The following is a 24,866-nucleotide window of genomic DNA, read 5'->3' as shown; positions in this document are numbered from 1 at the left end:
AACTAGTTTAGTACATTACCTGACACATAACTAGCATTATTTCTGTGCTGCTGGGCAGAGAGGAGCAAAAGGTGAAGGCAGTACCAGAGGTAGTGGTATTAATATTTATCATTCATTGATTAAGTTTGTACAGCTAAGGTACTCATTACTGTTTATCAGTATGAGGTGGTTGGATGGCATCACTGACTCAGTGGACGTGAGTTTGAGTAAACTTAGGGAGACAGTGAAGGACAGGGAGGCCTGGCTGGCTGCAGTTCATGGGGTCGCAAAGAGATGGACATGACTGAGGGACTGAACAACAAGGACAACAACTGTTTATCAATTGCATTATTACCTAGCATGTATCAGGTCCTGTTCTAGATGCTTTACTTATATATTGTTAAACCTGTTAGTAATCCTGCAGTGTCATTGGTGTTTTCTCCATTTTATAGATGAGGAAACTGAAGCCCAGAGAAAGAAATTAAGCTACTGAGGTTCACCCAGAATTCAGTCTAGACTGTCTCATTCCAATGTCCAGCCTCTTTTTTTAATCACACTACTCTTGCATTTATATACCCAGAATTAAGCTTCTTTGCACAAAGTTGTTTGTATGGCCCAGGTTCATTTTTCCCATGGGTTTCAGTTCATTTTGACTACTTCATTAAAAAATAGTGGTAAGTACTTTGTGATGGTGAATCAAAGTGTGTGATAAAGGAATAATGTCCACAGTATACTGCTATTACTAAAAAACAAAATGAGTCCAATGACGTTTGGAGACTTGGTCGGTTTAAAAGTAATGTTTCCTAATTTATATTTTCCCATTCAGTTTTTGCGTATTTACTGTACTTTTTATTAAGCAGCACTCTTTTTGTTTTTTTCTCTGTCAATTTCAATTTAAGTTTGGAGATTAGTTATTTCAGTAATTGTTTTTCAAGCTGACTGTTGTGAGGAAAGTAAGGGGTTAAGGTTAATGCATACATACTGTAAACTGGCTGTATTTCTGTGTGTGTGTGTTTTACTTTCTTCCTATTATTTGTTTCTCCCTCTACTTTGTTATTTTTTAAATTCTTAATGAAACTTGAAGTGTACATAGATTTGAGAGAATAGGAAACTTGAGTCTGTCAGTCAGTTGTCTCACTTTGAATTTCCCTGTTTTAATTGAAATGTAACTACTGTAGAGAAATGCCTCAGAAGTAATGTTTACAAGCTGCAGCCAATAATTATAATTGTTATCTCTTCAGTGTTTCTCCTTCTAAAAACTCAAAAAGTTTTCTCATATTATTGCATTGTTACAAAATAGGGGTTTTAACAGAAAGTTGCTATGTGTCTTGTCAATGAATTATCAATTTTCAAAGAACTAAAATGTAATGAAATGTAGCAGATACACTAAATGTAGTTTCATTTTTACTGCTGAAAGGGTCTTTTACAATATTATGACCATCAGTCATATATTAGATATTGCTGAAGTGCTGACTGGTAGAGATTTCTGCCTCCTCTCACAAAAACAAACTTTTCTGTAAGAAAGTATAAGCTATGGTGAAGGGCTCACTTTACATAGAATTTTAAATATTGTGACTTTTGTTTTCCTTTGATGGATGACTTGTTAATGTTTTTGATTGCCAAAATAAAATTGGCTGTTGAAAAAAATTACTTAACTTTGTTCAGGAATTTTTTTCTCTCACCCTCACACAGTTTAGAAAACACTGTGACCAGAGTAACATAATTAAGTACTGTCCTGCAGATTGCTTTTGGTTGCATGACATATAATGGACATCTTTTCATATCAATACAAACAGTTATTATTCTTTCAAGTGGCCAAATGAATCCACTGTATGAATGTCCTGTATGTTATTTTAGAGGTTTCCTGTTAATAGACATTTAATGTTGTTTTACATTTCTTTATCTGGAAACAGTGTCAGAGTTTATTTTTTTGGGCTCCAAAATCACTGCAGATGGTGACTGCAGCCATGAAATTAAAAGACACTTACTCCTTGGAAGGAAAGTTATGACCAACCTAGATAGCATATTCAAAAGCAGAGATATTACTTTGCCAACAAAGGTTCGTCTAGTCAAGGCTATGGTTTTTCCTGTGGTCATGTATGGATGTGAGAGTTGGACTGTGAAGAAGGCTGAGCACCGAAGAATTGATGCTTTTGAACTGTGGTGTTGGAGAAGACTCTTGAGAGTCCCTTGGACTGCAAGGAGATCCACCCAGTCCATTCTGAAGGAGATCAGCCCTGGGATTTCTTTGGAAGGAATGATGCTAAAGCTGAAACTCCAGTACTTTGGCCACCTCATGTGAAGTGTTGACTCATTGGAAAAGACTCTGATGCTGGGAGGGATTGGGGGCAGGAGGAGAAGGGGACGACAGAGGATGAGATGGCTGGATGGCATCACTGACTCGATGGACGTGAGTCTGGGTGAACTCCGGGAGTTGGTGATGGACAGGGAGGCCTGGCATGCTATGATTCATGGAGTCGCAAAGAGTCAGACACGACTGAGCAACTGAACTGAGCTGAACTGATGTTAGTGTATATGCATGTTTTCCATTGTATACGTATGCCTGCAATATGGGAGACCTGGGTTCGATCCCTGGGTAGGGAAGATCCCCTGGAAAAGGAGATGGCAACCCACTCCAGTATTCTTGCCTGGAAAATTCCATGGATGGAGGGGTCTGGCAGGTGACAGTCCATGGGATTGCGAAGGGTCAGACAAGACTGAGCGACTTCACTTTTCACTTTCATGTTTTCCATTGATTTTTTTAGTCTGTCATATATAAAGGCAAACTGATTTTAAGTTTTTTCTTTTTAAACATTTCTTGGCTCCTTCCTCTCAAAGCCAGCAGTGTGACAATCTTTCTCCACCTCTATTCTCATATCCCCTTCTCTGGCTCTGACCTTTCTGCCTCCCACTTATAAGAATTTTTGTTATTATAATGGGCTCACCAGGAAAACCTCCCATTTTCTTAGGCCCTTAATTTACTCAATCAGCAGGGTCCATTTTGCTCATGAAAACAGTATATTCACATGTTTGGGGGTTATTACAATGATGTCTTTGGGGTTCATTATCCTGTCTGCTGCAAATGGAGTTTATTTAAAAGATGTAATAAAAATGTACTTATCCAGTAGGACAGCCATATGAACTCCTGAGTAGTATATTGACCCCAGAGCCCTTGCCTGTTGGCACAGCTCTTCTGTCCTGTTCATTTGGATCCTCTGCTAAATGTACACCAGATTTAGTCTTTTTTTTTTTTTTTTTTTTTTCCCCAGTGATTTTATGTCAGGTAGCTCACTTGACCTGCTGGTACCTTGACTAGTAACTACTTCACATATTTCTCCTTGGACATGTGTGATGGGAGGCAAGATTATTTATCAGTTCAGGTCCCATAATAAACAAAAATGAAAAATAATAAATAATACCCCCAAAAGTTTCCTGTTAGATACTTGTTTGCTGTGTGTCAGCTTCCAAGACTTGCACCACATTTTACCTATCTGGTTTTTCCTAGAGATGTTCACACATCCATCTTCCACTGCAAGTGTTTTCCTAAACTTTCAGCTTGAATACTTCTCTCAACACTACTTCCAGTAGCAATCCTGTAATAGACTTGCTTCCCTGGCGGCTTACATGGTAAAGAATCTGCCTACGGTACAGGAGACCCAGGTTCAATCCCCAGAGGTCTGGAAGATTCCCCTGGAGAAGGAAATGGCTACCAACTCCAGTTCTTGCCTGGAGAATTCCATGGACAGAATTAAGTATATACTATTTCTTCATTATTTCTGTACATTGCTTGACCAAGTTGCGACCCTATGGACTTAATTCTGTCCATGGAATTCTCCAGGCAAGAACTGGAGTATAAAACACTATATAAATAAGGAATTGGGAGAAATGCTAGGTGAATTCAAGAGCTACAGATATAAGCAGAATTAATTTAGGCCAATCAGGAAGGGCTCCTGGGAGAAGGTAAATCAGAAGAGTTGTAAACCTGGAATAATCTAGATGAGGACTGTCCCTCCTGTTGACTCTTTTTCTCCTGTTTAAATGTTGGATTTTCTCAGGACTTGTTCTGGCCCTAATCACTGTTTTCTCCATTTTTTTCTCCAGAAAGGTCTCACTCTTTCTAGCGGCTATATCTCCCAAGGATTGCTGACAATTTCTGTCTCCTCCCAAACTTTCTTCTTAGCTCTAGATTTCCAACTGCCAAAATGACATTTTGGCTTGAATGTCTTTAAAGGCTTCTCAAATTAAACATGACCAAAACACAGGGCTTTTGCCATCTCTGCTGGGTTCCCTGCTTCAGTCTGTTCAGATGCCTATCATCCTCATCTCTCTAAACATTGCCATCATCTATTTGCTCAGTTGCTTAAACCAGAAAACCTGGAGTCGTTCCTGACAATTCACTCTGCGCTGACATCCTTTGCCTTCACCCTCTATCTCTAACCATTATCAAGTCTTGATTCTTAACTCCAAAATAGATGTCGGATCCGTCCACTTCTCTCTGGTTGAGACGTTACCAGTGTCCCTCCTCAGTCACCATCATTTGTCGCTGAACTGCTGCGGTGGGTCCATTCCTCTTCCCCTTCCAGGCTGTTCTCCATCTCATCTCCTATGTGCAAGGACACTCCTGCTCAGTGTCCTTTGCTCTCCCACCACTCCTCTCTGTTTCTCCTTCTCTCACTGAAGCCACTGATTCTTTTTCCCACATCTCTACCCACCTGTCCTTCTGTTTCCTTCCCCCTTTTCTCTGTTAAACCTGTCACTGTTTTGCTCCCATGTCTCCCGCCCCGCTGCAGGAGATCTGGTAAAACTATGAATTACATTATGTCTTTCCTTTGGTTAAAACTCTTCCATGGCTTCCTACTGCACTTAGAATAAAATCCAATTTCCTCAACTTGGCTTTGTGTGGTGGGGCTACTGCCTAACTTTGCAGTTCTATCCGAAGGCACACATGCTCCACGCTTCAGTCATACTGGCTTCTTTCAGTCCTCAGAATGCACCAAATGCTCTCTGTTCAGAGTCTTTGTAAAAAGTATACTCTATGCATAGAACTTTTCCTCTTCTCTCTCCCTGGCTGATTCCCACCATTCTTCAAGTTCGTGTTTTTCCTCTGGCAAAACCATTACTATATCACTCAGTCTGAGTCTTTAAAGTAGGCCTCTGCTGTTCTCTCTCTGTTCTTTCCTCCAAAGCAATTATCATGATTTAACATTGTATATTCATCTGTGTATTCACTAACGTACACAAACGAATGTAGTGGCTCCATGAGAGCATCACTGCGTCTCTTGCCTGGGGTGCCTAGTTTAATAAAGGGTGTGAGTAAATACTTGGGTAAATGAAGGAATGGCCATGCTTGGATGAACATGTAGTCTGAACTGTGATAGAGCCACAGAAATGAGCAAAACTGGTAGAGAGGATGCTGAGGAGACAGCTTGAGTGGAGCAAAGAGCCTCTTTGTGACACACCGGAAGACTTATTCTAGCAATAGACTTGTAGGTCACAAATCCATATTTGAGTATACTCCCAATTAAGTTGTTGGTCTTTTAGAGTTTTTAATGTTCATTTATGGGCTTCCCTTGTGGCTCAGCTGGTAAAGAATCTGCCTGCAATGCGGGAGACCTGGGTTCGATCCCTGGGTTGGAATGATCTCCTGGAGAAGAGGAAGACTACCCACTCCAGTATTCTGGCCTGGAAAGTTCCATAGACTGTATATAGTCCATGGGCTCACAAAGAGTCATTCGTTTATAACTGTATTACAATATGTTGTAAATTTTTTATGGATTTCTCAGTATTTTATCTCTTTTTAATTTGATGAATTATGTTAAGTGCACTATAATTATGTTTCATCATGGTATCATCACAACAACTCACTTGTTAAGTGTCAGTATGTGTCAGGTACTTTATTTGTATCACCTCATTTAATCTTTACATGAAGCAGACAAGGGAGGTGGTGGTATCCCATTTACAAATGAGATCATGGATTCAGAGAAGTTAACTACCCTAAAGTAAAAAAGAAAGTGAAGTTACTCGGTTGTGTCCGACTCTTTGCCACCCCATGGACGGTAGCCCTACCAGGCTCCTCTATCCATGGGATTTTCCAGACAAGAGTCCGGGAGTGGGTTACCATTTTCTTCTCCAGGGAATCTTCCCAACCCAGGGATTGAACCCAGGTCTCCGACATTGCAGGCAGACACTTTACTGTCTGAGCCACCAGGGAAGCTAACTAACTATCCCAAGATCATCTGAAATTCAAACCAGATGGATCTGCTACTTTCTACTACCCCAATGGTGCCTTTATGGTGACTTATTTTATACATTAAAAAACATGAACTGTGTTCTGTATGGATTTGTTGTTCAGTCGCTAAGTCCTATCTGACTCAATGCGACCCTATGAACTGCAGAACGCAAGGCTCCGCTGTCCTCTACTATCTTGGAGTTTGCTCAGATTCATGTCCATTGAGTTAGTGGTGCTCTCTAACCATCTCATCCTCTGCCTTCTCCAAAAGGATCCCTTCTCCTTTTGCCTTCAGTCTTCCATAGCATCAGGGTCTTTTCCAATGTGTTGGCTCTTCTCATCAGGTGGTCAAAGTATTGGAGCTTCAGCTTCAGCATTAGTCCTTACAATGAATATTCAGGGTTGATTTCCTTTAGGATTGACTGGTTTGATCTCCTTGCTGTCCAAGGGACTCTCAAAATCTTCTCCAGCGCCACAATTCAAAAGCATCAATTCTCTGGCGCTCAGCCTTCTCTTTGGTCCAGCTCTCACATCCATGCTGCTGCTGCTAAGTTGCTTCAGTCGTGTCCGACCCTGTGCGACCCCAGAGACGGCAGTCCACCAGGCTCCCCCGTCCCTGGGATTCTCCAGGCAAGAACACTGGAGTGGGTTGCCATTTCCTTCTCCAATGCATGAGAGTGAAAAGTGAAAGTGAAGTCGCTCAGTCGTGTCCGACTCCCAGCGGCCCCATGGACTGCAGCCTACCAGGCTCCTCCATCCATGGGATTTTCCAGGCAAGAGTACTGGAGTGGGGTGCCATTGCCTTCTCCGTCTCACATCCATACATGACTGTAAAAACTGTGCAGCTTTGACTATATGGACCTTTGTCGGCAAAGTGATGTCTCTGCTTTTTAATACACTCTCTACGTTTGTCATAGTTTTCCTTCCAAGGAGCAAGTGTCTTTTAATTTCATGGCTGCAGTCTCCACCTACAGTGATTTTGGAGCTCAAGAAAATAAAATCTGTCACTGTTTCCACTTTTTCCCCTATTTGCCATGAAGCAGTGTGACCAGATGCCATGACCTTAGTTTTTTTTAGTGTTGTGTTTCAAGTCAACTTTTTCACCCTCTTCCTTTACCCTCATCAAGAGGTTCTTTAGTTCCTCTTCACTTTCTGCTATTAGAGTAGTATCATCTGTATGTCTGAGGTTGTTGTTATTCCACCCAGCAATCTTGATTCTAGCTTGTGGTTTATCCAGCCTGGCATTTCACATGATATACTCTGCATATAGATTAAATAAGCAGGGTGACAACATACACCTTTGTTGTACTCCTTTCCCAGTTTTGAGCTAGTCGTTCCATGTCCAGTTCTAACTGTTGCTTCTTGACCCACATACAGATTTCTCAGGAGACAGGTAAGGTAGTCTGGTACTCCCATCTCTTGTTGTGCATGGTCAAAGGCTTTAGTGTAGTTAATGAAGCAGAAGTAGATGTTTTTCTGAGATTCCTTTGCTTCTCCCATGATTAAAAAAAATGTTGGCAATTTGATCTCTGGTTCCTCTGCCTCTTTGGAACTCAGCTTGTACATCTCCAAGTTCTCAGTTCACATACTGCTGAAGCCTCTAGTATGAGGGATTTTGAGCATAACCTTGCTAGCATGTGAAATGAGCACAATTGTAGTTGGAACATTCTTTGGCATTGCCCTTCTTTGGGATTGGAATGAAAACTGACCTTTTCCAATCCTGTGGCCACTGCTGAGTTTTCAAAATTTGCTGGCATATTGAGTGTAGCACTTCAACAGCATTATCTTTTAGGATTTGAAATAGCTCAGCTGGAATTGTCACCTCCACTAACTTTATTCATAGTAATGCTTCCTAAGGCCCACTTGACTTCATATTCCAGGATGTCTGGCTCTAGGTGAGTGACCACACCATCGTGGTTATTTGGGCATTAAGACCTTTTTTGTGTAGTTCTTCTGTGTATTCTTGCCACCTCTTCTTATCTCTTTTGCTTCTATTAGGTCCTTACTGTTTCTGCCCTTTATTGTGCCCATCTTTCCATGAAATGTTCCCTTGATATGTCCAGTTTTGTTGAGATTTCTAGTCTTTCCCATTCTATTGTTTTCCTCTGTTTTGAATTGTTGATTTATGTAGGCTTTTTTTTTTTAATGTTTCCTTGCTGTTCTCTGGAACTTTGCATTCACCTGGATTTATATTTCTCTTTTGCCCTTGCCTTTAGTTTCTCTTCTTTCCTCAGCTATTTGTAAAGCCTCCTCAGACAACCACTTTGCCTCCTTGCATTTCTTTTTCTTGGGGATAGTTTTGGTCACCACCTTCTGTACAATGTAATGAACCTCTGTCCGTAGGTCTTCAGGCACTCTGTCTACCAGATCTAATCCCTTGAATCTATTTGTCGCTTTCCCTGTATAATCATAATGGATTTAATTTAAGTCATACCTGAATGATCTAGTGGTTTTCCCTACTTTGTTCAGTTTAAGCCTGAGTTTTGCAATAAGAAGCTCATGTTCTGAGCCACAGTCCACTCCAGGTCTTTTTTTTTTTTCCTGACTGTATAGAACTTCTCCATCTTCAGCTGCAAAAAATACAGTCAGTCTGATTTTGGTGTTGACCATCTGGTGATGTCAATATATAGAGTCTTCTCTTGTGTTGTTGGAAAAGGGTGTTTGCTATGACCAGTGTGCTCTCTTGACAAAACTGTTAGCCTTTGTCTTGCTTCATTGGAAAACCAAAATTTGCCTGTTATTCTGTGTACCTCTTGACTTCCTACTTTTGCATTCCAATCCGCTATGATGAAGAGGACATCTTTTTTGGTGTTAGTTCTAAAAGGTTTTATAGTCTTCATAGAACCAATCAATGTTAGCTTCTTCAGCATCAGTGGTTGAAGCATAGACTTGGATTACTGTGATGTTGAATGGTTTGCCTTGAAAGTGAACTGAGATCATTCTGTTATTTTTGAGGTTGCACCCAAGTACTGCATTTTGGACTCTTTTATTGACTATGAGGACTAATCCATTTCTTCTAAGGGATTCTTGCCCACAATAGTAGATATAATGGTCATCAGAATTAAATTTGCCCATTCCTGTCTAATAGTTCACTGATTCCTGAGATGTAAATGTTTAGTCTTGCCATTTCGTGTTTGACCACATCCAATTTACCTTGTATCATGGACCTAACTTTCCATGTTCCTGTGCAGTATTGTTCTTTACCATATCAGACTTTACTTTCACCACCAGGCATATCCACTGAGCATAAAATGAGCATATAATGCATATAAACTGAGCATTGTTTCCACTTGGCCCAACCACTTCATTCTTTCTGGAGCTATTAGTAATTGCCCTCTGGTATTCCCCAGTAGTATATTGGACACCCTCCAACCTGAGGGCCTCATCTTTTGGTGTCATACCTTTTTGTCTTTTTATACTGTTTGTGAGGTTCTCATGGCAAGAATACTGAAGTGGGTTACCATTTCCTCCTTCAGAGTACCACGGTTTGTCAGAACTCTGCACTATGACCCGTCTGTCTTGGGTGGCCTTGCACGGTATGGCTCATAGTTTCGTTGAGTTACGCAAGCCCCTTCACTACGACAAGGCTGTGATCCATGAAGCGGATGGTATGAATATAGCATTTCTATTTTCTCTTCTAGGCAACTAAGAAATATTTAACTCAGAATTTTAAAGCTGAGAAGATGGTTTTTTTATTCCCCTGAACAAATCAGGATATTTTCTTCAACTATTTTTCCAAATGAAGCATTAAAAATGATGAAATGTTTTTTGACACACAGAAGGGAGTACAAAGTAATGTAAGAACACTTGTGTCCTCACCACTTCTCCTGAATGAGAATCTTGTTGGTACAGTTGCCTCTGTGCATTCCATCCCAATCTCACCTTCCTTCCCTCCTCAGCAGTGACCACTGTGCCAACCTGGGCATTTATCATATCCCTGCAGCTTATGTGTCTTGGCAGTTATCTGTCAGCTGGGTGCTATCGGTGTGTTGCAGTGGCAGTTAATGTTATTTTTCTGAGGAATCTTACTTTATTTCTTTGCTTTTTGGCCATTATTTTACAAATCGGCTCCTGTTTTGTTCCAGGACTGAGCCATGCCACCTGCACTCTCCCCACCATATTTTATTAATATAGTGTGATTAGGAATTAAAATATACTCGGTTTCGGAGCCTACAGCTGTGGAACAAAGGAGCAGCTCCACAGGCTGGCATTTTTTTTTTTTTTTTTAATTCCCATCATGATCTGAAGTCAAATTGGTATAAAGAGCCTTACCATAAATAATCTTAAGGATCTCATGGCTGAAACTATTTCTGAGGGTTGTTGTTCAGTCAGTAAGTCATGTCCAACTCTTTTGTGACCCCATGGGCGAAGTGGACTAGGTCCAAATTCAGTTCAAGTTTCAGGTAGATGAGCTTATTATGTGCTTCTAACATTTTCTCCAGATTTAAAAAATTGAGCATGGTATTCCTCACTTGTGGTTTGCCTTGTTGAAGACTCGCATTAGCAAATGGTCTGGACTTGGTCACATGAGAGCTTCCCACCGCCACCCCCCACCACCCGCTCCAGATCTAAAGGAAAAGACTTCCTCAAGAGGGCACAGAATTAAAATAGTCTTCTCCAAAAAGACAGACAAAAAACAGAAACCAAAAAGACCAGTAAGTTGCTAATTAAGATGCAGCTCCAAAGTGGAAGAGTTGCTGATTCAGTGTAATTAGTTTATGTGGGAAAAAAATGTAGAGACTGAGACTTTTAGGGAAAGATAGATAAGAGGAAAGTAGGTAATAAGCTGAGTAAGAAGCAAGAATTGCAGTTGTGATGCAGGTTAGGGACTGGGCTAGCAGTAGACAAGAAGCTGCTTTGGGATTATATGCTTGAGACAAAATTGGCTTAGAAAGAGAATGGCTCGAAAATATCAAATCACTGGCTCTTAGTATCTGGAACACAGTGAATACTCTGGAGTTAATTGATGATTCACTGATAGAGTCTCATCAACTAATAAATGTTTTCCAGTAAGAGCATATATTTGTGTACATGATAGTTTTCCACATATGAAGATGTGTTATATCTTATCTGAGTAACATTTATTAAATAACTACTTTTAAAAGGTAATCCAGATGGTCGTCCTTTTGTCATCTTTAAAGTAGTTCTATGAGATAAGGATGATGTGGGAAAATATATATATGTACGTGTATATATATTATATTTAAATAGACTCTGCTAAAGTTCAGTGACTGAAGGTTGTGCACAAATTCTTCATTTCTTTCATAAAACTAATTTTGTTGAATTTTCCGTAAAAAGTGCAACTGCTGAACATTCTTGTGATAGCTTCTTTGTGACTGTGTCACTGTTCTTGATTTGCACACGCCTTATAATTTAAGCCTTCTTTTGTTTGGGGTTGGCAGTTCCAACTGTTCAAGCTCTTGTCTGATTATGTGGGACTCCTTATTTTAATAGGAGCAGCTTCTCTGCTGCATTTTTTAAAAATGGTCTCGGAAGCTTCTTACTGTGGATCTTTGTTAGGGACAAAGGATTATTTATGCTAAAGGAAAATGTATTCCCCACTGAATTAGCTCGTGGGAAGCATAACAAGCTCATTAGTAATGCTCAATTGTACTTTGGCCTTTTGCTAGGGTAGAGAGAAGGAAAAATGATATCAGGAACATTCTGCTGTTCTTTGACTTCTTACAAAACCAACATGATGTGTAACATCAGACTTTTCAGATAGGTTTAGCTCCATTTCAGCTCTGGTACCAGAAGTGTTCCTGAGAGGAAAGTGGAATGTGTAGTGGTCACTGTGCCTGAGGTATGTTTGGTATGACTTAGGGGAAGAAAGTCACTTTTCCTGGGAAATGGATAACATTATAGCCATAAGCCATTTCCTGTTTTTTTCTAAGAATGTTTTAATGGTGGTTTACAATTAAAAAATAGACCAGTATATTATGCTGCTCTCAGCAATCTAAAAATTCTAGGTTTTATATAGTCTATATTATTCTGAATGTTTTCAAACTCTTTTTTTCCTCTGAAAATATATTAAAGAATTGTATTAATCTAACTTAATTAAAGTTGTATTTTTTTTCTTGTAGGTTTCAAGAATAGTACTTTAGAGTTTGAATTCCTGTTCCTTTTGGGTTTTTGGGTTTTTGGCTTTAACACCTCGTGGAGAAAATAACTTATGAAAAATTATTATAGAAAGGTATTGAGTGTTTCATAGTCAAAATTGATATTTTTTCTTTTTTACCTTATCGTATGGTAGAAGAGCCTTATGGTTTAGCCTCTTGTGAATTTATACAAAGTTTAGATAAACTTACATGATCTCTTTGTAAAGATCAGATAAAAGATACTTTCAGTATCAGTCATTGTGATGTTTGTATTATACTTACAGTGTCTTCACAGGGAGAAATTCTGGGGCATTTTTCATTTAAAACTAAGTTTTATTGTTAATTTTATTTTACTAGTCAGATGCTTTAAGAGTTTCTTTGATATTAGTGCCAGAAACTACATATTAAAGTGTTTCAAGTTTTCCTTTTTCAAATGAGGAGTACTTTTATGAAGAAACTAGGAGCATGATTGAATTCTCCTATCATCAAATAACTCCAAATAGAAGAAAAAGTATTAGGTTTTCCGTCGAATAGAATAAAGCAGATTCCTTATAAGTTGAGGGTTTGGGGGAATGGAAAAGCTACCATTGTGTTAATATTAATGTTTTGTTTTATTTTCAGAACAGCAGTGTCATTTCAGTATAGATGACCATGCTGCCTGCAATTCAAGTAAGTGGTTTCCTTGGGAAAATATGTATTTGAATTAATGAGATCAATGTAACAAGATTGCAATAATTAGTAGAGTTATCACAATTTTTTTTATTGTACTAGTTTTTTAAGCATCAAATTTAATAACAGAAGTATTCTATTTTTACTTTCTAGTTCTAAAAAGACTTTAATTTTAAGCATTCATTTATACTGCATATTTATAAGAATCAAAAATACCTTTAGGATTGGTGAGTTCATCTTAATTATACTATCCCAGGAAAAGAATTAGAATATTTTGTGATTTTCTTCTCATTAGAATTTAGGATGTGTTTGTAGTTAAAAGAGCTTTCAATGAAAACAAATGAAAAAATTTTAATTTTAGATAATTGTACATGTGTCCTTTAATGCCTGTAAGTAACATGGTATTAAAACTTAAAATTTGAAGTGTGGATTTTTTTAGTTAGTTTTTTGGTGAGGAGAAGCAAGATGGAAATAATGAGACAAACCAGAATCATCTTGCATTTGAATTTGAATGATTTCCAGAGTTAGTACTTATTCTTATATCCTTTAAAGTTTTCTTTCTTTTGATATACATAGAACATGACTGAATTTTAACTTAAAACTGCCTGGAAGGTCTACTTAGAAAGATGCAAGCAACTAATAAAGTTTGCCTTGGAAAGTGAGAATTGTAGCATAAATCAGATTCCATGTCTGATTTTAGTTCTGCCACTCTGTGAGGTCCTGGCAAGTTATTTTACCTCTCTGAGTTCCCACTTGCTTGCCTCTAAGGTGAGGATAATAGCACTTATTTTTTAGGTAGTTGTGAGGAATCAGTGAGATATCATGAGCAAGATGTGTCCTGGAGTGTGTTACATAGTAGGCACTTAGGAAGTTTGGTTGTATCATTGGTACAACAAAATTACCCAAATGTAAAACTGGAGATTATACCTGTGTCATGAGAGTCTTTTTTTTTTTTTTTAATTAAGAAAGACGACATCAAGATAACAGTGGGTGATAGCCTAGAGAAGATAATTTATCAAATGGTTAAGAACAACTCAGGCTGTGTTGTTGCTTTCTCTCCTCCTGTGCTGTGCAGCTCTGTCTTCCAACTCTGCTAGTAAACACTTTAATAGTGTTTTCCTTTTGGGCTTCCCTGATAGCTCAGTTGGTAAAGAATCCACCTGCAATGCAGGAGACCCTAGTTCGATTCCTAGGTCAGGAAGATCCCCTGGAGAAGGGATAGGCTACCCACTCCAGTATTCTTGGGCTTCCCTTGTGGCTCAGCTGGTAAAGAATCTGCCTGCAATGCGGGAGATTCTTGGGTTGGGAAGATCTCCTGGAGAAGGGAAAGGCTGCCACTCCAGTATTCTAGCCTGGAGAATTCCATGGAATGTATAGTCCATGGGGTCACAGAGTCAGACACGATTGAGCCACCTTCACTTCCCTTTGGGACTTGGCAGTTCATGGCAGTCTCCCAAAAGGTCTTATTTTTCCTATTTGGGTCCTCTCTAATCCACATTGAGTATGTTCAGAACTTCTTATTTCTAAAAACCATTTTTATCTGAGTATTTACATCTGTCTGTTTTTAACCAGGTCTCTGCATGTCATCAATTTCATGTTGATTTTATTTTCTTCCTTATTGAGTGCTTTTTATCATTGCACATTGACCATATTTTTCTCATTTCCATCCTACTGGCCATTAATACTTTCTTGATGAATTTTTTTTTTTTCACAGTGTTTTCTTGTAGTTCCATGAACCTTTCTCTCATCTAGATTACACAGATCCACCTCTAGTGATTCTTTTTCAAGAGTACTCTTGGCATCCCTCATGGAAGTTTTTGCTTCTTTCCCTGGTGAATGTGAGAACTTCCTAGGATTTTCACCTCCTTGCTGATTAGACTTTATTATTCCTAAACGCCTTGCAGAGAGGAGGCACCCAGTAGACAGCTGTTTTCAATTTGTTTCTTATTCACTTAATTCATGAAGGTCTTCCTTGCCCCCTTTTATGTCCATGGTTCTGATTAGTAAATAAACTTACAGTCTAAAAATCAGTGAACTATAGCTCCTAATCTTTTTTGGGTCCTAGTCCCTTTTGGGAGAAGGCAATGGCAACCCACTCCAGTACTCTTGCCTGGATAATCCCATGGACGGAGGAGCCTGGTAGGCTGCGGTCCATGGGGTTGCTAAGAATCGAACACGACTGAGTGACTTCACTTTCACTTTTCACTTTCATGCATTGGAGAAGGAAATGGCAACCCACTCCAGTGCTCTTGCCGGGAGAATCCCAGGGTCGGCGGAGCCTGGTGGGCTGCGGTCTATGGGATCGCACAGAGTCGGACACGACTGAAGTGACTTAGCAGCAGCAGCAGCAGTCCCTTTTGAAAACCTGACAAAAACTATGAACTCTCTCTCTCAGAAAAGGATTGTTTGTACAGAGGCCTAAATTTTTGCCTAAATGTCAGTTAGGTTAAATCAGTAAGTTGTGTACTGATTCAAGTTCTTCTGTAGATGGCCTATGGTTAGGAATCTTTGCAATATGACAGTTTTCAGCATGTTTGAGGACAATCTTTATACATGCAGACTTTGTTGTTAACATCTGACTTTTAGCAGCATTGATATGCCAATTGATTTACAATGTTGTGTTGGTTTTTGCTGTACAACAATGTGAATCAGTCATAATTATATATATCCCCTCCCTCTAAAGTCTCCCTCTCCTCCCCACCAACCCCACCCCTCTAGGTCATCATAGAGCACCAGGCTGGGCTCCCTGTGCTATACAGCAGCTCCCCACCATCTGTTTTACACGTGATAGTGTACAGATGTCAGTGCTGCTGTCAGCTCAGCCCACCCTCACCTTCCCTGGCTGTGTCCATAGGTCTGTTCTCTGCTAGGTTCATCAGCACTATCTTTTTCCCCTAGATTCCATATATATGCATTAATATATGATACTTGGTTTTCTCTGACTTACTTCATCTGTGTAAGAGGCTCTAGGTTTACCCACCTCACTGCAACTGACTTAAATTCATTCCTTTTTATCAACCCAGGTTTTTATAGTTTTCTGTTTGCAATAATAGGAATATCCAAGTACTCGTCTCCCTAGTATGGCAAGAAATTTAGAATGACTTTTGTTACTTTTAACTTCTCCATTTTTGCACACGATTTTTTCGAGACCACCTTCCTAGCTAATACCCATTTTTCTTTGACAAACATCCACATCTTCTCTGACTTTTGTCAGCTCAGTTAAATGACAAATAACATTGTATTGACCATAAAATACCATTGATTGTAAGATGCATCTTGATTTTGATGGTGCAAAAAGTCATTTGCTAGTATCTATTCCTCAATTTTTCAGCTAATATTTTTGGTTGCATATCATGTGCTAGGTCTTATACTGAGTCCTGGGATTACAAACAAACAAGATGTGCTTATGAAGGGAAGATTTAGATATTAAATTGCTGCTATACTCCCTTTGAAATAATTCTAAGAGAATTTGGGGAAATAAACAAAATCTTTTTCCTAAAACTTTATAGGATCCTCATGTATTTTCCTGAACCACTGCCCCTCAAATAATTTTGTTTCTCTTTGTCTTTGGGTACTTGTAAGTTTTGCTACTTCTGCTTGCCTCTGGTGGTATATATTCCTTGTCTTTCTTTGCCTTTGGAATTTTTAAAAAATGTGTTGATTTCTTACTACAGCAGATTGGAATGGGCTCTTTTCCTCCAGGTTTGTCTAGACTAACAATGGTGTTGATATAGCTTTTAATTTGATATAGTTAAGACTTGCCTCAAATAAACTTCAGTGAGTTTAATATATTTTAGGGAGGAAATTATCTGCTTTTAAAAATCAAGAACTAGATCACTTGATGTTACCTATATTTATGCCTCTTTTTTAGAAAACTTAAAAAATTTTTTACTTAAAAGCAATCACAGACCTACAACTAATTGTTAAGTGTAGAACAGAAGTATTTGTTTGCTGAACCATTTGAAAATAGGTTGCAGATCTTGTGCTCCCTTACTTCCAAACTTCAGTAGTATATTTCTCATGTGCAAGGACTTCCTGCTATAAAACCACCATGAACTCATCAGAGTCAGGATGTTGACTGACTTGGTGCAGTACTGCCGTCTAATATTCAGACCACTTTCAAATATTGCCAGTTGTCCAATAGTGTCCAGTCCAGAATCACATGTTGCGTTTAGTTGTCGTGTCCCTTCTTCTCTATCAGTCCAGAGCAGTATCTCAGTCTTTGCTTTAATGACCTTGACACTTTTGAATATTATAGACCAATTATTTTGTAGAATGTCCCTCAATTTAGATTTACCTGATATTTCTCATGATTAGATTGAGGTTATGCATCTTGGCAGGAATATCACAGAGAGATGCTGTTTCATCTCACTACATCCCATCAAGTGGCATATGATTTTGATTTGTCCCATTATTGATCATATTCACTTGTGTCACTCAGTTAAGTTGCTGCCTGATAAGTTTCTCAACTGTGAAATTACTTTCTTTCTTTGTAATAAGTATTTCTGTGGAAGTTCTTTGAAACTATATGAAAATCTCATCCCTCATCAGAATTCCAGTTTATTCATTTATTTGTATCTGTGTGAACTCAGAGTTGTCCATTTTGTTCAGTATGTCATAATTCCCTTACATCATTATTTTGATGCTCAAATTGTTCTTAATTTAGCCAGCAGAAGTCCCTTCAAGTTGACTTCTGGGTCCTTTTGCATGAGGCCTGGCGTGCTGCGATTCATGGGGTCGCAAAGAGTCGGACACGACTGAGCGACTGATCTGATCTGATCTGATCATTCTTTAAGTACTCATTAAGTACATCATTCTTTTGCTTTCTGGTAAAAGATACTCCATTCGTACACCATAGAGTTCATTCTAATTTTCTCTCAGTCCATAGTTATACCTCTCTTTTTTGGCAGGAAGAAACCTGGCTCCAACTTGATAAATCCTCATGTCTCCCACTGTTACTGCCACCTCTCCCTAAGTTGATGCCCCTCTCAGCTCAGCTGGGTTCTGACACCCTGCACTGGGACGTTCCCCCACTGTCCCCAGTGGACACCCTCCTTACCTTGCCTGGGGTCTGACCCTTGGGGCTGTACCCATGTGTAGTAGATACCCTGTCACCTCACTCAAGCTCTGATCCTCTGTTTCTCCCCTCCTGTGAGAACTCCTTCACCACTTGGACTCTGATACCCTTTCCTCAATTGAAATTTAGCACAGTCTTTTCTCTCAATAATTCTATATTAAAAGTACATCTAATTGTATTTCAAAATTTGCAAGTGTTGGTTTGATAGCATGTTTATGTCAGTTTTTATTTTAAACCAGGGGTTGACCAGTTAGTAAATATTTTTGACTTTGTGAGTTGGTAGGCAAAATTGAAGCTATTATGTAGGTGCTTATATAACTACCATTTTAAAAAGTAAAAATTGTTTTTAGCTTGTGGGCCTTGCAATAGCAGGTGATGGACCAGATTATATAGGTTTTTTAGATAACACTGTTGTTAGGATTTAAAGTTTATAAAATGCCATCTGTGCACTCATTCATTTATTTGTCCATTATTCAACAAATATTCTTAGGCCCACAAGTGTGTTAGTTGCTCAGTCATGTCCAATTCTTTACGACCCCATGGACTGCAGCCTGCCAGGTTCCTCTGTCCATAGAATTCTCCAGGCAAGACTTCCCTTCTCCAGGGGATCTTCCCAACCCAGGGACCAAACTCAGGTCTTCTACATTCTACAAAGATGTATTAGTAACTCATTTTACAACCAAGATGCTGAGACTCTGGTCAGGTAACTTGTTAAACTTACTCAGCTAACAAGTGAAAGAAAAATAATTATGTGTTAACTTTTATCCCCTTGATTTGACAGTAGAATCCATTAGTTAGAGATTCACTTACATTTGTCACAGAATTAAATATGGAAAATAAGTCAAGTATCTAGACTAATAGTTTGCTTCTAGTTTGTTAACTTTCTCTGAGTTGCTGCAGCTCTGTATACATGTATATTAAATATAGTCTATGAGTCATTATTTAAATAAACATTGGAATCCTGACTTTTAACCAGTTGCACTGATTGGTTGATGTTTTCTCTAGGTGTGGTTTGGAGAAGACCTGCCTCTAAGTCCAAGGAGTCCTCTGACCCCCAGACATGGGCCAGGTTTGGCTGATGTTTGTCAGTATGATGAGTGGATAGCTGTGAGGCATGAGGCCACCCTGTTGCCTATGCAAGAAGACCTGTCAATCTGGTTAAATGGTTTATTAGGTAAGGCTTTCAAAGATACTCAAAATTATGTTGTCTTAACCCAGTAAATGTTTGTTGAGAATCTTACTCTTTGTCAAGGAATCATTGTTCCAGAGGTTGGGAATCCTCTAGTGAAGGAAATATTTGATGTCCTTATTTTCACCAAACTTACATTCTGTTTTACAGAAGACATTCTGGTTCACTCTGACCCCCAGGGGTCAAGCAAGTTTGAGGCTTAATGGTAGAGGTCAAGTAGTGGTCAAGTGGTAAAAGCTGTGAATAATCAATGTTTTCATTTTTAATATTAAAAAAAATTTAAGTGTATTGGTCTAATTTGGGAGTCTATATTTCATTGATTTTTTTCCTCCTTAAATTTGTGTAAAGCATGAGATTCTGGGTGGAATATATTGCTGTAATTAAAATGATTTCTGTTTCCCTGGTGGCTCAGCTGGTGAAGAATCCAGCTGTAATGTGGGAGACCTGAGTTTGATCCCTAGGTTGGGAAGATCTCCTGAAGAAGGGAACGGCTACCCACTCCAGTATTCTGGCCTGGAGAATTCCATGGACTGTACCATCCATGGGGTTGCAAAGAGCTGGACACAACTGAGCAACTTTGACTTCACTTCTGTTTTTGAAGCTCTGAGGGGCACGGGGATATGAAAGCTAGGAGGAAGTGTTGGGATGGGGAATACATGGCATCTTACTTCTTTACTCAGATGGTGTGAGTGCTCTGAACTTTACCCCCGGGGGCAGGGGGTGGGGGAAATCTCTTTTAAATAACAGAATTTTGTGTAGCCTTCCAAAGTTTTCATGAAAAGGTATACATACATCTCATCTATGGTCTTTCAAGATAATTAAACATATACTAAACACTCAATCTAAAGATCTCATATCAGTTTGAAGATTTGGATAATTTTTTTGAAGTTTATTATGTAATAATGCTTCCAAAAAGAGGATTTTAGAGGTGAAAAGCTGGTATTTCCTGAATGCTTGTTATGTTGCTCTTTCATTTTTAAATTGCAACAAAGTCCATCTTATGGAGAATCTTTCCTGTGCATGCAGCTGTAATGTGCAGTGAATCAAAACTATTGAACAGTGAATATTGAAATATGAAACACTTCAATGTTTTTAAATGAAATAAAGTAGATGTCATTTTATTTTTTCTGTGCTTCTATACCACAGATATTTTTGTTTCATTCAACTTTCACTTAATTTGAAAGATAATTCACTTATCTGCTGTTTTAACTGTAATGTCTAAGAGTGAATACCTGGGGTCTGATCTAGTGTTTGTCTAGTGTTTCAGCTATAATCTGATTACATTTAATTAAATTTTAGCCATATTGTTTGAATTTACCATTTCTGGAAGAATCTTAGCTTTGAAATATGTTCTTAGGTATTGAAGTTAAGGCCGAAAGGCTATTGGAAGAACTTGATAATGGAGTGCTGTTATGCCAACTGATTGATGTTCTTCAAAACATGGTGAAAACATGCAACTCTGAAGAACCTGTGGTAAGAAAATGTTTGACAGTAGTGATTTTGTACTTTGGTACATATTGATTTGTTTATGGACACTTTTTATTTCTACAAGATTATAAACTTCTACCTCAACTATATGTAAATCTTGGATAATTTACTTAATATTTTTGAACATCTGAAAAAAAATTCTCACTTGTAAAATGGAGATATTAACATTTACCTTATAGAATATAGTTTCGAGGAGTCAGCAAAATTAAATGAGATAGTATAGAGATAGTGGTTAGCTTAGTGCCTGGTGTATAGTAAATATGCAATAGCTAGCTCCGCCTGAGAATAACAGTACCTTCCTTATAGGATTACTGTAAGAGTTAAATGAAAAAAGAGGTTATGATGGTTCCTGGCACACAGTTAAGAGCTATCGTCGTCATCATCTTTTTATTCCTTATATACTATCTTGGTGGTAAATTCTGTAAGTATTGGTTGAATGAATAAACTTTTCTTAGACAGTTTTCCTCCATTGACCATGAGGTTGTGATTTGAAGTAGATAAGGTTTCCTCTCTTTTTATCAAATATGGATGTTTTCATTCATGGGATGTGACGTTTGTGAGTGTGGGTTCTAAGCATGAGCCTAGTGCTGGTAGAAATATAAAGTAGTACCATCTTTCTGGGAGAAAATAGGTAATATATATCACATTGAAAATAAAGCATATTGTTTGCTATGTAACATAATTCTAATTCCAGGAATTTATTCTAAAAAAATAACCACAAATTCACAGGAACTATTGTGCAAAAAAAATTTAAGAACAACCTAAATGCTCTTTAGTAAAGAAGTTGTTTAAAATTAATTATGGTACCTAAATAGTAGAATATTATCTGTTCATTAGAAATGACTATTTTATTTACCCTAAAGGATGCCTGCAACCTGTCATTAAGTGTGCATATGCGCTTACACAAATCAGACTACAGAACAGTGTGTTTATGCAGCAGTATGTAGGGACACATATGCTTGTGTACAGAGATGTCTTACTGAAATGTGCATGAGATTTAAGTTGCTGCTAACCATCTTTGAATTTGGCAGTGTTGTTTGATTTTTTTATATACATATATAATTAGAAAAACTCAGAAAGTTATTTTAACTCTGGAAAATAATAGCAACAGGAAGGAAATATAAGGAACTGGTAATAATGGTTATCTCCAGGGAGTGGAAGGAACTGAGGGGTAGAGGTGGCAGAAAGACATACCCTACTATGCCTGCTGCATTTTAAAAAACCTTATACATGAATTTCTTATTTCAAGTAAAAATTTAAGACAAAACTGAAAACTGCTGAGCCTCAGCAGGATTATTTGGTCCAGATAGTAAAAATAAAAACATAGGATTCTGTACAACTTAGATCATCGATTTTCAAAGATCTTGAATTAAGAATGGGCTACTATTTCATTGGTGAAGTTCTCCTCAAGAAACTCAGAACTGTATTTGTAAATCTGCAAATAAGGAAGTAAGCAAAAATTTGTCGGTCTGTAAACCTTTAACAGCAATAATTTTGTGTTTGTATTTATGTTTGAGGAGATGTACTATAAAGATGTGCTTTGGAATTCTCATGTCATTCTTAAAACCTTCTAGAACTAACACCCCAAAAGATGTCCTTTTCATTATAGGAGACTGGAATGCAAAAGTAGGAAGTCAAGAAACACCTGGAGTAACAGGAAAATTTGGCCTTGGAGCACAGAATGAGAGGGGCAAAGACTCATAGAGTTTGCCAAGAGAATGCACTAGTCATGGCAAACACCCTCTTCCAACAACATAAGAGAAGACTCTACACATGGACATCACCAGATGGTCAACACCGAAATCAGATTGATTATATTCTTTGCAGCCAAAGATGGAGAAGCTCTATACAGTCAGCAAAAACAAGACTGGTAGCTGACTGTGGCTCATATCATGAACTCCTTATTGCCAAATTCAAACTTAAATTGAAGAAAGTAGGGAAAACCACTAGACCATTCAGGTATGACCTGAATCAAATCCGTTATGATTGTACAGTGGAAGTGACAAATAGATTCAGGGCATTAGATCTGATAGAATGCCTGAAGAACTATGGACGGAGGTTCATGACATTGTTCAAGAGGCAGTGATTAAGACCATCCCCAAGAAAAAGAAATGCAGCAAGGCAAAATGGTTGTCTGAGGAGGCCTTACACACAACTATGAAAAGAAGAGAAGCGAAAGGCAAAGGAGAAAAGGAAAGATATACCCATTTGAATGCAGAGCTCCAAAAAATAGCAAGGAGAGATAAGACTTCCTCAGTGATCAATGCAAAGAAATAGAGGAAAACAATAGAATGGTAAAGACTAGAAATCTCTTGAAGAAAATTAGAAATACCAAGGGAACTTTTCATGCAAAGATGGGCACAATAAAGGACAGAGATGGTATGGATCTAACAGAAGCAGAAGAGATTAAGAAGAGGTGGCAAGAATACACAGAAGAACTATACAAAAGAGATCTTCATGACCCAGATAATCACCACGGGTGATCACTCGCCTAGAGCCAGACATCCTGGAATGTGAAGTCAAGTGGGCCTTAGGAACCATCACAATGAACAAAGCTAATGGAGGTGATGGAATTCCAGTTGAGCTATTTCAAATCCTGGAAGATGATGCTATGAAAGTGCTGCACTCAATATGCCAGCACATTTGGAAAACTCAGCAGTGGCCACAGGACAGAAAAGGTCAGTTTTCATTCCAATCCCAAAGAAAGGAAATGCCAAAGAATGCTCAAACTACTGCACAGTTGCACTCATTTCATACACTAGCAAAGTAATGCTCAAAATTGTCCAAGCCAGACTTCAACAGTATGTGAACCATGAACTTCCAGATGTTCAAGCTGGATTTAGAAAAGGAGGAGGAACCAGAGATCAAATTGCCAACATCCGCTGGATCATGGAAAAAGCAAGAGGGTTCCATAAAAACATCTACTTTTGGTTTATTGACTGTGCCAAAGCCTTTGACTATGTGGATCACAACAAACTGTGGAAAATTCTTAAAGAGATGGAATACCAGACCACCTGACCTGCCTCCTGAGAAATCTGTATGCAAGCTAAAGCAACAGTTAGAACTAGACGTGGAACAATGGACTGGTTCTAAATAGGGAAAGGAGTAACATCTAGGCTGTTTATTGTCAGCCTGCTTATTTAACTTATATGCAGAGTACATCATGAGAAATGCTGGACTGGATGAAGCACAAGCTGGAATCAAGATTGCTGGGAGAAATATCAATAATCTCAGATATGCAGATGACACTACGCTTATGGCAGAAAGTGAAGAACAACTAAAGAGCCTTTTGATGAAAATGGAAGAGGAGAGGGAAAAATTTGGCTTAAAACTCAACATTCCGAAAACTAAGATCATGGCATCCAGTCCCATCACTTCATGGCAAATAGATGGGGAAACAGTGAAAACAGTGGAAGACTATTTTGGGGGACTCCAAAATCATTGTAGATGGTGACTGCAGTCATGAAATTAAAAAGCAGAGACATTACTTTACCAACAAAGGTCCATCTAGTCAGAGCTATGGTTTTTCCAGTAGTCATGTATAGATGTGAGAGTTGGACCATAAAGAAAGCTGAGCGCCAAAGCACTGATGCTTTTGAACTGTGGCGTTGGAGAAGACTCTTGAGAGTCCCTTGGACTGCCAGGAGATCCAACCAGTCCATCCTAAAGGAAATCAGTCCTGAATATTCATTGGAAGGACTGCTGCTGAAGCTGAAACTCCAATACTTTGGCCACCTGATGTGAAGAACTGACTCATTGGAAAAGATCCTGATGCTGGGAAAGATTGAAGGCAGAGGGGAGAAGTGGACGACAGAGGATGAGATGGTTGGATGGCATCACCAACTCAATGGAGATGAGTTTGAGTAAACTCTGAGAATTGCTGATGGACAGGGTGCCTGGCGTGCTACAGTCCATGGGGTCACAACAAGTCAGACATGACTGAGTGACTGAACTGAACTGCTAATTTTGACCAGATTGTTTTCCTGGAAATGACTTTTTAGAATATATTGGGTTGGCCAAAAAGTTCATTTGAGTTTTTCTGTACCATCTTATGGAAAAACCCAAACAAACCTTTTGGCCAACTCAATACTTATTAAATAAAGCAAAATGGCAATACTTATTAAATGAAGCAAAATA

General features: G+C 38.6%; 1 protein-coding gene across 7 annotated transcripts in view; it reads left to right on the top strand.

Moving 5' to 3' along the window:
- GAS2L3 (growth arrest specific 2 like 3) overlaps positions 1-24,866 on the top strand; it is a 37,753-nt gene that overhangs the window by 2,334 nt on the left and 10,553 nt on the right. For 3 of the 7 annotated variants that reach the window (XM_025283661.3, XM_006041350.4, XM_044941452.2), the window contains 4 exons: positions 12,292-12,401; positions 12,928-12,975; positions 19,058-19,226; positions 20,599-20,714. In XM_025283661.3, coding sequence (XP_025139446.2) covers positions 12,952-12,975; positions 19,058-19,226; positions 20,599-20,714 — 309 coding nt within the window. In that variant the 5' untranslated portion in view covers positions 12,292-12,401; positions 12,928-12,951. Of the gene's footprint in view, positions 1-9,684; positions 9,817-9,869; positions 12,012-12,291; positions 12,402-12,927; positions 12,976-19,057; positions 19,227-20,598; positions 20,715-24,866 lie in introns of those variants that run through there. The other 4 variants (XM_006041352.4, XM_006041351.4, XM_006041353.4 and 1 more) reach the window with 3 other exon arrangements.

The sequence above is a fragment of the Bubalus bubalis genome, chromosome 4, assembly GCF_019923935.1.
Source record: "Bubalus bubalis isolate 160015118507 breed Murrah chromosome 4, NDDB_SH_1, whole genome shotgun sequence".
Classification (NCBI taxonomy): Eukaryota; Metazoa; Chordata; class Mammalia; order Artiodactyla; family Bovidae; genus Bubalus; species Bubalus bubalis.
This window is presented reverse-complemented; position numbering and strand designations above follow the sequence as displayed.